Source organism: Diceros bicornis, chromosome X (assembly GCF_020826845.1).
Source record: "Diceros bicornis minor isolate mBicDic1 chromosome X, mDicBic1.mat.cur, whole genome shotgun sequence".
NCBI lineage: Eukaryota > Metazoa > Chordata > Mammalia > Perissodactyla > Rhinocerotidae > Diceros > Diceros bicornis.
The window spans coordinates 132533595-132546712 of record NC_080781.1 but is presented as its reverse complement, the minus strand read 5'-3'; the positions used below and the strand labels follow the sequence as shown (position 1 = coordinate 132546712).

At 40.4% G+C, this 13118-nt stretch overlaps 1 protein-coding gene across 3 annotated transcripts in view; it reads right to left on the bottom strand.

Moving 5' to 3' along the window:
• FMR1NB (FMR1 neighbor) overlaps nt 1-12248 on the bottom strand; it is a 36709-nt gene extending 24461 nt beyond the window's left edge. For all 3 annotated transcript variants that reach the window (XM_058534864.1, XM_058534865.1, XM_058534863.1), the window contains exon 1: nt 11896-12248. In XM_058534864.1, coding sequence (XP_058390847.1) covers nt 11896-12208 — 313 coding nt within the window. In that variant the 5' untranslated portion in view covers nt 12209-12248. The remainder of the gene's footprint in view (nt 1-11895) is intronic.
• Between the last annotated feature and the right edge of the window lie 870 nt (nt 12249-13118).

The window sequence follows — 13118 nt, the reverse complement described above, 5'->3', positions numbered from 1 at the left end:
GTGTCCAAATTTCCCCTTTTTTATAAGGACACTAGTCATACTGGATTAGGGCTCACCTCATTTTAACTTGATTACCTCTATAAAAATCTTATCCCCAAATAAGGTCACATTCTGAGGTACCAGGAGTTAAAATTCCAACATTTTTTTGTGGGGGGGACACAATTAAACCAATAACAGTGCATTTAGTCACATTAATTGGGTTAAGTCATTTTAAATGCAAAATGATATTTAATCCATCCAGTCACATATTACCTCCTGGGAATCTGGGAAATCTGACAATATGAAGAATGAATCATGGATTATTTTAGGAGAAAACATGTTAAACCTATATTGGAAAAAGTCTTCATGGAAATAAAGAAATCACACTGAATAACAGTATTCTTTTTTTGTAAGAGTTCTACTCAACATAGAAATAGAAAATGAAGAACTCATGGACTAAGAAAAAATAAGGTGCAATTTATAGTTTTGTTTTTTTAACTTACTTTTTCAGAGAATGAAAAAGCTCTCAGTTTGTAAGGCTCTCAGTCATATTTATAACTAATGTTTACAAGGACAGTAAAGTAATTCAGAAACACTTTGGTGTTTTAGATGAATAGTAGGAAAAATAAGTATGAACAATTTGAAGTAATATGATTTATAAAAGATCATTAAAAAGTATCCTAAAATATTTTTCAAACAGCAGAAATCATATTTTTCTAACTTATTTAAAATAGTTTATAAAAGGACGCCTAGCATATACTTTATTTAACTTTGAATTTCATCCCTCACAAAAAGTTATAAAGCCATGCATGCAGTTGTGACATAGTATATAGAAGTCTCTGTTCCTTTTACTTACAATGCCTCTGCCAAATTTTTGCCTCTTTCTTTGACTGTGGGAGGACCTTGGTTGGAGGGAGGCGATAGAAGGCCTCTGGGGAGGGCAAGGAGAGAGAAGTCATTGAGATTAGAGGTGAGGATGGTGGAAAGTCTTTGGGCTTGAGGCTGGAGCTTGAGGGAGAGAGAAAGCCTGTGGGAAAGCCAAAGCCTTTATGCAGATGCGGAAATGGAACACCACTGTGAGGGGGTTAGAAGAGAGGGCAGGCCATGGGAGGTAAGGTAGAGAACGCTCTTTTGAGAGACCATCTTGGAGCTAAGGAGAGAAGTCTATGGGGAAAGGGAAAGTATTTGAGCAGGGAGCAAGAAAGATTTGAAGGAGGAGATGGGAAAGACATTGAGTCAGGAACATGAGGCAGCAAGACCATTGAGTAGAAAGAGGAAAAGAAGACTTTGGGGGAAGAAGGAGAGAGTACCTTTGGGTGATGAGGGAGGGGAAATTCGTGAGTGGGGAGAAGGGGGGCCTTTGGAGGGCTGAAAGTGGCATCAGAGAGGAGGATGAATAAAGGCCTGGAGGAGGGTAGGTAAATAAGGAGGAAAGGGAAGTACTTTGACTGAAGGAGGGAAGGCTTTTGTGAAGGTAGGTTAGAGAGAGAAGGACAATGTGATGTAAGAGAATGAAGGCATTTTAAAAGGGAGGTCAGGGATTGAAGACCTTGAGTGAGGGGAGGAAGGGCTTTGTAAGATAAAGAAGAAAGGCTATTGAGTAAGGGAGAGAAGACTGGTAAGGTGAGCAAAAGAAAGACACTGTGGGAAGATTGAAGAATGAAAGTACCTTGATTGAAGGTTAAGAAGAACTTTTGGAGTGGTGATGAGGGAGGGAAGGCATTTGTGAGGGTAAAAGAGAGAAGGCATTTGTGAAGTGAGGTGACAGAAGGAAGGCCTTTATGAGTATGAGTAAAGGAGGGAAGTTCTCTGAGAAAGGAGGTGAGGGAGTTTAATACAGTCATGCACCACATAACGACAGTTCGGTCAATAACGACCACATATATGATGGTGGTCCCATGAGATGAGTACCGTATAGCCTAGGTGTGTAGTAGGCTATACCATCTAGGTTTGTGTAAGTACATCCTATGATGTTCACACAACAAAATCGCCTAACGACACATTTCTCAGAACATACCCGTCATTAAGTGACACATGACTATACTATATGAGAAAAGGCAAGTTCCTACTTTGTGAGAGGACTTGAGGGAAGGAGGCCTATGAGGGAGGAGGTGAAGGAGGGAAGTCAACTGTAAGGATAGAGGAGGCACAGAAGGCAATCATGAAAGAAGGGAAGCCCTTTGTGAAGGGAAGTGAGCAAGGAAAGGTTTTTGTGAAGGGAGGTGATGGAGGAAGGAATTTGAGTGGTGAGGTAAGGGGTATTAGTAAGGTGAGGTTAGAGGTGGAAGAGCTTTAAGAGAAGAGGTGGTGAAGGTTAGTACTTGGAGTGGTGAGGTAACAGAGGTTAGCACTATGTGATGAGAGATAATGAAAAGAAAGCCTTGATCGGCCCTACCTTCCAAAGCCTGAAACAATTGGGTGCTCCCACACCTGTGGCTAGCCCCACCCAGCTGCAATCCTCAGAGAGCTGACAACAGCCTTATAGGCCGGAGGCCTATAACAATTATAAGCCCCTGAGCCTAACAAGCAGTCACACTGGGGGCCTACTCACTTAGAAAAACTGCAATAGGAATGTGCTATTAGACCTTGCAGCCAACTGTGCTGGGGCTTCTCACACCCAATAAAGAGAGTGAAGGGTCCACAACAACCACATGCAGCTGAGCATTACAACCAGCCAGCCAGGGGGACAGCTCAGCCTCCCTGGGCACCTACAGCAAGAGCAAGCCTGCCACAACAGAAGGACACAAGTAGCCCACATGGGGGTCAATCACGGAATATTTGGAACTGGTGATGAGAGGGAAGCAGACTGCTGGGCCTCATAAGGCATCTCTTACATAAGGCCACCTCTCCAAGATCAGGAGACGTAGCTGACCTACCTAATACACAGATACAAGCACAGAGAAAGAGGCAAAATGAGGAGGCAAAGGAATACATTCCAAGTAAGGGAACAGGACAAAACCCCAGAAAAAGAACTAAATGAAACAGAAATGAGCAATCTACCTGAAAAAGAATCATAAGGATGCTCACTGATCTTGGGAGAAGAATGGATGAACTCAGTGAGAATGTCAACAAAGAAATGAAAAATATAAAAAAGAACTAATCAGAAATGAGAAACACAATATTGGAAATGAAAAATTCACTAGAGGGACTCAAAGGCAGAGTAGATGATACAGAAGAACGGATCAGTGAGCTGGATGAAAGACTAGAGGAAATCACCCAAGCTGAACAGATAAAAAAGAATTAAAAAGAGTGAGGACAGTCTAAGCAACCTCTGGGACAACATCAAGCACACTAATATCCATGTCATAGGTGTCCCAGAAGGAGAAGAGAAAGACAAAGGGGCAGAAAATCTATTTGAAGAAATAATAGCTGAAAACTTTCCTAACCTAAGGAAGAAACAGCCATCCAAGTACAGGAAGCACAGAAAACACCAAAAAATATAAACCCAAAGAGGCCCACAACAAGACACATCATAAGTAAAATGTCCAGAATTAAAGATAAAGAGAATCCTAAAAGCTGCAAGAGAAAGGCAACAAGTTACATACAAAGGAAACCCCATAAGGCTATCAGCTGACTTCTCAGCAGAAACATTACAGGCTAGAAGAGAGTGGCACGATATATATAAGTGCTAAAAGGAAAAAACCTACAGCCAAGGATACTCTACCCGGCAAGGTTATCATTCAGAATAGAAGGAGAGATAAAGAGTTTCCCAGACAAGCAAAGATTAAAGAAGTTTATCACCAAGAAACCAGTCCTACAAGAAATGCTAAAGGGACTTATTTAAGGGGGAGAAAGAAGACCACAAATAGGAAAAAAATTATCTATTTTCATGATAAGAGAGTAATGGATAAAAACTCACAGAAAGGAGGTTAGATATGATATCAAAAACATAAAATGTGGGAGGAGGGGAGTAAAGGAGTAGAGCTTTTGGAAAGAGGTCAAACTAAAAAGACCATCAACAATATAGATTGCTGTATACGTAGGTTATTATACATGAACCTCATGGTAATAACAAACCAGTAACCTATAATAAATACACAAAAAAACTAAGAGAAAGGAAGCTAAACATAATACTAAAGAAAGCCATCACACCACAATGGAAGAGAGCAAGAGAAGAAGAAAGGAACAGAGAACAACTACTAAAACACCCGGAAAAAGAGTAAAAAATGGCAGTAAGCACATACTTATCAAGAGCTACTTTAAATGTCACCAGGTAAATGCTCCACTCAAAAGGCATAGGGTGGCTGATTGGATAAAAAAACAAGACCCATATATATGCTGCATACGAGAGAGACACTTCAGACCTAAAGACACACACAAACTGAAAGTGAAGGAATGGAAAAAGATACTCCATGTAAATGGCAATGAAAAGAAAGTTGGGGTAGCAATACTCATATCAGACAAGATAGACGTTAAAACAAAACTGTAACAAGAGACAAGGGCACTATATAATGATCAACCGAACAATCCAACAAGAGGATACAACACTTATAAATATCTATGCACCCAACATAGGAGTACTGAAATACATAAAGTGATTAACAGATGTAAGAGGAGAAATAGACACTAACACAATAATAGTAGGGTGCTTTAAACTCCACTTACACCAATGGATAGATCATCCAAACAGAAGATCAATAAGGAAACACTGGCCTTAAACCACACACTAGACCAGATGGACTTAGGAAATATATACAGAACATCCCATCCAAAAACTGAAGAATACATTCTTTTCATATGCACATGGAACATTCTCCAGGACTGATCACATATTAGGCCACAAAACAAGTCTCCATAAATTTAAGAAGACTGAAATAATACCAAGCATCTTTTTTGACCACAACGGTATGAAACTAGAAATCAACTACAGGAAGAAAACCAGAAAAGCCACAAATATGTGGAGACTAAACAAAATGCTACTGAACAACAATTCAGTGAATGAATAAATCAAAGGAGAAATCAAAAAATACCTGGAGACAAATGAAAATGAAAACATGACATGCCAGAATTTATGGGATACAGCAAAAGTGGTTCTAAGAGGGAAGTTTATAGCAATACAGGCCTACCTCAACAAATAAGAACAATCTCAAATAAACAATCTAACAGTGCACCTAAAGGAACTGAAAACAGAAGAACAAAAAAAGCCCAAAATCAGTAGTAGGAGGAAAATAATAAAAATCAGAGCAGAAATAAATGAAATAGAGAGTTAAAAAAACAATAGAAAAAAATCAATGAAACCAAGAGACGGTTCTTTGAAAAGATAAACAAAATTGACAAACATTTAGCTAGACTCACCAAGAAAAAAAGAGAGAAGGCTCAAATAAATAAAATCAGAAATGAAAAGAGGAGAAATTACAACGGGCACCTCAGAAATACAAAAGATTATAAGAGAACACTACAAAAAGCTATATACCAACAAACTGGATAATTCAGAATAAATGGATAAATTCTTAGAATCATACAACTTTCCAACACTGAATCAAGAAGAAATAGAGAATCTGAATAGACCAATCACCAGTAAGGAGATTGAAACAGTAAGCAAAAAACCTCCCAAAAAATTAAAGTCCAGGACCAGACAGCTTCCCTGGTGAATTCTACCAAACATTTAAAGAAGACTTAATACCTACCCTTCTCAAACCATTCCAAAAAATTGAAAAGGAGGGGAAGCTTTCTAACTCATTCTATGAAGCCAACATTACCCTAATACCAAAACCAAACAAGGACAACACAAAAAAGAAAATTACATGCCAATATCACTGATGAGCATCGATGCAAAAATCCTCAACAAAATACTAGCAAATCAAATACAATAATACATTAAAAAAGTCATACATCATGATCAAGTGAGATTTATTCCAGGGATGCAAGGATGGTTCAACATTCACAAATCAATCAACGTGATACACCACATTAACAAAATGAAGAATAAAAATCACATGATCATCTCAATAGATGCAGAGTAAGCATTTGACAAGATACAGCATCCATTTATGATAAAAAAAAACTCTGAATAAAATGAGTTTAGAGGGAAAGTTACCTCAACATAATAAAGGCCATATATGACAAACCCACAGCTAATATCATTCTCAATGGTGAAAAACTGAAAGCTATCCCTCTAAGAACAGGAAACAGACAAGGTTGCCCACTTTCATCACTCCTATTTATCAGAGTATTGGAAGTCCTAGCCAGAGCAATCATGCAGGAAAAAGAAATTAAAGGGATCTGGGGCCGCCCGGGTGGTGCAAGCAGTTAAGTGCGCGTGCTCTGCTGCGGCGGCCTGGGGTTCACCGGTTCGGATCCTGGGTGCACACCAACGCACTGCTTGGCAAGCCATCCTGTGGTGGCGTCCCATATAAAGTGGAGGAAGATGGGCACGGATGTTAGCCCAGGGCCAGTCTTCCTCACCAAAAAATGAGAAGGATTGGCAGATGTTAGCATAGGGCTGATCTCCTCAAAAAAAAAAAGAAAGAAATTAAAGGGATCCAAATTGGAAAGGAAGAAGTGAAACAGTCACTCTTTGCAGATGACATGATTTTATATATAGAAAACCCTAAAGAATCCACTAAAAACTTTTAGAAATAATAAATGAATATGGCAAAGTTGCAGGATACAAAATCAACAAACAAAAATCAGTTGCGTTTCTATACATTAACAATGAAGTAGCAGAAACACAAATTAAGAACACAATCCCATTTAAAATTGCAACAAAAAGAATAAAGTACCTAGGAATAAACTTAACCAAAGAGGTGAAACATCTGTACACTGAAAACTATAAAACATTGTTGAAAGAAACTGAAGAAGACACAAGGAAATGGAAAGATATACCATGCTCTTGGATTAGAAGAATTAACATAATTAAAATGTCCATACTTCCTAAAGCAATCTATAGATTCCATGCAATCCCTATCAAACTTCCAACAACATTTTTCACATAAATAGAACAAAGAATCCTAAAATTTATATGGAACAACAAAAGACCCGAATAGCCAAAGGAATCCTGAGAAAAAAGAACAAAGCTGGAGTTATCACACTGCCTGATTTCAAAGTATACTACAAAGCTATAGTAACCAAAACAGCATGGTACTGGCACAAAAACAGACACACAGATCAATGGAATAGAATTGAGAGCCTAGAAATAAACCCGCACATCTATGGACAGCTAATTTTCGACAAGGGAACCAAGAACATACAATGGAGAAAGGAAAGTCTCTTCAATAAATGGTGTTGGGGAAACTGGACAGCCACATACAAAAACATGAAAGCAGACCATTACCTAACACCATACACAAAAATTAACTCAAAATCGATTAAAGACTTGAACGTAAGTCCTGAAACCATGAAACTTCTAGAAGAAAACATAGGCAGTACGCTCTTTGACATTGGTCTTAGCAACATATTTTCAAGTACCATGTCTGACCGGGCAAGGGAAACAACAGAAAAAATAAACAAATGGGACTATATCAAACTAACAACCTTCTGCACAGCAAAGGAAACCGTGAACAAAACGAAAAGACAACCTAAGAACTGGGAGAAGATATTTGCAAACCATATATCCAATAATGGGTTAATCTCCAAAATACATAAAGAACTCATACATCTCAACAACAAAAAAACTAACAACCTAATAAAAAATGGGCAAAAGACCTGAAAATGCATCTCTCCAAAGAAGATGTACAGATGGCCAACAGGCACATGAAAAGATGTTCAACATCATTAACTATTCAGGGAAATGCAAATAAAAACTACAATGAGATATCATGTCACTCCCCTCAGAACAGATACAATTAACAAGACAGGAAACAAGTGTTGGAGAGGATGTGGAGGGAAGGGAACTCGCATACACTGCTGTTGGGAGTGCAAACTGGTGCAGCCACTATGGAAAACAGTATGGAGATTCCTCAAAAAATCAAGGATAGAACTACCTTACTATCCAGCTGTTCCACTGCTGTGTGTTTATCCAAAGCACATGAAAACATGCATGCGTAAAACTACATGCACCCTTGTGTTTACTGCAGCATGACAATAGTCAAGACTTGGAAGCAACCCAAGTACCCATTAAGGGAAGAATGGATAAAGATGATGTGGTATATATACACAATGGAATACTACTCAACCATAAGAAATGACGAAATCCAGCCATTTGTGACAACATGGATGGACATTGAGCATATTATGCTAAGCGAAATAAGTCAGAGGGAGAAGGTCAAACACTCTATGATCTCACTCATATGTACAAGATAAAAACAACAACAAACAAACACATAGAGACAGAGATTGGATTGGTGCTTACCAGAGGGGAACAGGGGACTGAGGAAGGTGAAAAGGATGATTAGGCACGTGTGTGTGGTGACGGATTGTAATTAGTCTTTGGGTGGTGAACGTCATGTAATCTAAGAAGAAATAGAAGTATAATGATGTACACCTGAAATTTACATAATGTTATAAACCAATGTTACTGCAACTAAAAAAAAAAGAAAAGAAAAGAAGGCCTTAGGATAAATGAGGGAGGGAAGCCATTCATTAGGCAAAGAAAGGTATTTATGAGAGTTGGTGAGGGTATTTAGTCATTTGTGAAAGGAGGTTAGGGAATGAAAACTTTTAAGAGAAGACCTGTAACAAGTAAAGAGATTGAAACACTAATCAAAACCACTCAACAAAAAAAAAAGTCTAGTAGAAGATGGCTTCACTGTTGATTTCTACCAAATATTTAAAGGAGTATTAACACCAATCCTTCTCAAACTCTTCCAAAAAATAGAAAAGGAGGGGAGCAAGCCTGGTGGTATAATGGTTAAGTTCGCACACTCCCCCTCAGCGGCCCAAGGTTTGCGGGTTCAGGTCCTGGGCACAGACCTACACATCACTCATCAAGCCATACTGTGGCAGTGTCCCATATACAAAAGGAAGAGGAGGGAAGACTTTTTAACTCATTCTATGATGCCAGTATTAACCTGATACCAAAGCCAGACAAAGACACCAGAAGAAAACTGCAGACCAACATCACACGTGAATATAGATGCAAACAAATATAGATGTCTCAACAAAATACTAGCAAACCAAGTGCAACAGCATATTAAAAAGAGTATATACAATGACCAAGTGGGGTTCATTACAGGAATACAAGGGTGGTTCAACATAAGAAAATCAATGTAATTCGCCACGTTAACAGAATGAAGGGAAAAAACCTCATGTGATCATCTCGATGCAGAAAAAGCACTTGACAAAATCCAATACCTTTCATGATAAAATCACTCAAACTACAGCTAGAAGGGATTTTTCTCAATATGATAAAGAGCATTTATGAAAAACCAACAGCTTACATCATAATCAATAGTAAAAGACTGAAAGCTTCTCCCCTAAGATCAGGAACAAGACAAGGATGCACATTTTTGCCACTGCTATTCAACTTTGTACTGCAACTTCTAGCCAGAGCAATTAGGACATGACATAAAATAAAATAAAAGGCATCCAAACTGTAAAGGAAGAAGTAAAACTATTCACAGATAACATGATTCTACATATAGAATATTCAAAGAAAGTCCACAGAAACTACTAGAGCTAATAAACAAATTCAGCCAAGTTTCAAGGTACAAGATCAACATGCAGAAATCAGTTGCACTTCTATACATCAGCAATGAACAATCCAAAAAATAAACTAAGAAAATAATTCCATTTACAATAGCATCCAAAAGAATAAAATAACTTGGAATAAATTTAACCAAGGAAGTTAAAGACTTGTACATTGAAAACTACAAAACATTGCTAAAATAAATTAAGGACGACATAATTAAATGGAAAGACATCCCATGTTCATGGATTTAAAGACTTAATATTGTTAAGATGGCAATACTGCCCAAAATGATCTACAGATTCAGTGCAATCCCTATCAAAACTCCAATGGCCTTTTTGCATAAATGGAAAAGCTGATCCTCAAATTTATATGGAATTGCAAGGGGCCTTGAATACTTAAAACAATATGAATAAAGAACAAAACGGACGAATTCACATATCCCAATTTCTCAACTTGCTACAAAACTACAGTAATCAAAAGAGTATGGTACTGGCCTAGGGAACAGACACATCGACCAAATGAATATAACTTAAGAGTCCAGAAATAAACCCATAAATCTATGGTGAACTGATTTTCAACAAGGGTGCCAAGACCATTCAATGGGGAATGAATAGCCTCTTCAACAAATGGTGCTGAGACAACTGGATATCCACATGCAAAAGAATACAGTTGGACCTCTAATACACACCATATACAAAAATTAATTCAAAATGGATCAACAACCTTAATATAAGGGCTAGAACCATAATACTCTTAAAAGAAAACATAAAAATAAATCTTCATGACTTTAGATCTGGCAATGGATTCTTAGATATGATGCCAAAAGCACAAGTCACAAAATAAAAAAAAAGATAAATCGGACTTCCTCAAATTTAAAAACTTTTGTGCATCAAAAAAACATTATCAAAAAAGTGAAAAGACAACCTACAGAATGGGAGAAAATAGTTACAAATCATATATCCAGATTATATAAAGAACTCTTACAACTCAATAACAAAACCGTAAAAAATCCAGTGAAAAATGGTCAAAGAACTTGGATAGACATTTCGCCAAAGAAGATATAGAAACGTCCAAAAGCACATGAAAAGATGCTCAACATCATTAGTCATTACAGAAATACTACTGCAAACCATAATAAGATCTCACTTCTCACACACTAGGATGGTGATAATTGAAAGGGGGAGGAGGTAACAAATGTTGGTAAAATCGGGACCCTCGTGCATTGTCAGTGGGAAAGTAAAATTGTTCAGCCACTTTGTAAAACAGTTTCGAACTTCCTCAAAAAGTTCAAAATGGAATTCCCATATGACCCAGCAATTCCACTCCTAAGTATATGTCCAAGAATTGAAAACATGTTGACACAAAAATTTGTACTTGAATATTCATAGCAGCATTATTCACAATATTCAACAACTGCAAACAACCCAAATGCCCGTCAACTGATAAATGGATAAACAAAACGCAGTAGATTCACACAATGGAATATTATTTGGCCATAAAAAGGAATAAAGTACCCATACATACTACAACATGCATAAATCTGGAAAACATTATGCTAAGTAAAATAAGCTGGACACAAAAGGACATATATTACATGTTACCACTATATGAAACATCCAGAATCAGTCAATCCATAGAGGCAGAAAGCCGATCGCTGGCTGCCTGGGGCTGGGGAATGGAAAGTGGCTGCATTATTAATGGGTGTGGGTTTTACTTCGGGGTGATGAAAGTATTTTGGAACTGGATAGAGGTGGTGGCTGTGCAACGTTTAAATAGACTAAATGTCACTGCATTGTTCACTATAAAATAGAAAATTTTATGTCACGTGATTTTCACCTCAAATTTTTTTAAAAGGCAGGAAGGTGAGGGAGGTTAGAATTTTGTGAGGAAACGCGGAAGAGTGGGCCTTTAGGAAGGGGGCTGGGGAGGGAGGGGCTCTCTGAGGGGAGGTGGGCGGGAAGAAGCTGGCTGGCAGGCGTGAGGGGAGACGGGGAGGGAAGGAAGGCATGCCTGTGGTGGGGGGGAGGAGGGAGGAAGGGGGGGAGGAGGGAGGAAGGGCGGGCGGAAGGGGGAGGGAGGAAGGGGGGAGGAAAGGGGGGGAGAAAGGGAGGAAGGGGGGGGAGGAAGGGCGGGGGGGGAGGAAGGGCGGAGGGGGTGGGAGGAAGGGGGGAGGGAGGAAGGGGGGAGGGAAGAAGGGGGGACGGGGGGAGGGAGGATGGGGGGAGGGAAGAAGAGAGGAAGGGCGGGGGGGGGAGGAAGGGGGGGAGGGGTGCCGCGGCCCGCGCTGTTAAGCTCCCTGTCGCCTCTGACCTGGCCTCCCCCTCCCGCGGCCTGGAGTGGGCACTCACCGGGACTCAGGTAGTAGCCCAGCAGCAGCAGAGCCAAACCGGCGAGCATGAGGAGCCTTAAGTGCTTTTGGGCCCACGTCTTCACCACAGAGTAGCGCGTCCCAGCCCGGCGCAGGCCGCGCAGAGGCGTCCGCCAGCTGGCCTGAGGCATGGCAGCCATGACGGCCTGGCGCCCAGGACTGCTGCTCCCTGGAGGCGACGCCATTGACAGGTTCTCCGCCTCACAGGCTCTCAGCCTTATGCGCTCCCCCCGCAGCGCCCTGGACTTCGAGCGACTCCTTCTCCCCCGCGACGTGCGTCTCTCAGAAGGCATGGCTCTCGGTTCCCGCCTAGCTGAGGTGCACCCTCAGTGCCGGCCGATCCGTGACCCAGAAGCCCCCGGGGCAGTGACGCTTACGTGGCCCCCCACGGCGGCACGTGCCAGCCCTCGCCCCCGGGCCCCGCCCCTTTTTAACGGCTGGCAGGGTGCCTTGTGTCTTCCCTCCCCCACTCAAGCCCTGGCCCTGCTAGTGCTTGTGAAATGTTTTTGAATGAATGAGTGGGGCCCGAGGCCTGCGCCAGGAGCATGAGTGCCCGTCACAGACCAACAAAAAGGCCTGACTGGAATGCAGACTCCAGGCTTGGCCGCTAATTCCTCCTCAGATCCAGTCCTATGATGCACACTGTAGCCTCTACGGTCACTACCGTTAGTCACTGCAGCCCTCCCTGCAGTAGCCGCTAACTAAATGTGGCTATTTAAATGTAAATTTTAATTAATTAAAATTAAACGGAATTAAGAAATCAGTTCTTCAGTCACAGTAGCCACATATCAAGTGTTCAATAGCCCTACATAGTTCATGGTGACCATATTGGACAGTGCGAATATAGATCATTTCCATTAGGGCAGAAAGGTGTGATGGGCAGCGCTGGATGTGCACAGTGACTAGAGTGAATATGGTAGATGTTCAAAACGTTGTTACACTGAGTAAGAGCTTTTAGGTGGAACAAAATGGTATTTGCCTTCAGAGATCTTAAGATTGAGTTACAAATAAATGAAACAATAGGAAATGAGAACAAAGAGTGTGTGAGGAACAATAAAGGGTGATTCAGAACACTTAGATTTCATTCCCATCATTTGCCACCAATGAATTCAGTGGCCCTAGGTGTCTTCCTCCTGATGGGCTTCAGTGCTGCATGTGTAAAATGAGAGAGTTAGCATTGTCTCTAAGCCCCCTTCTTGCTCT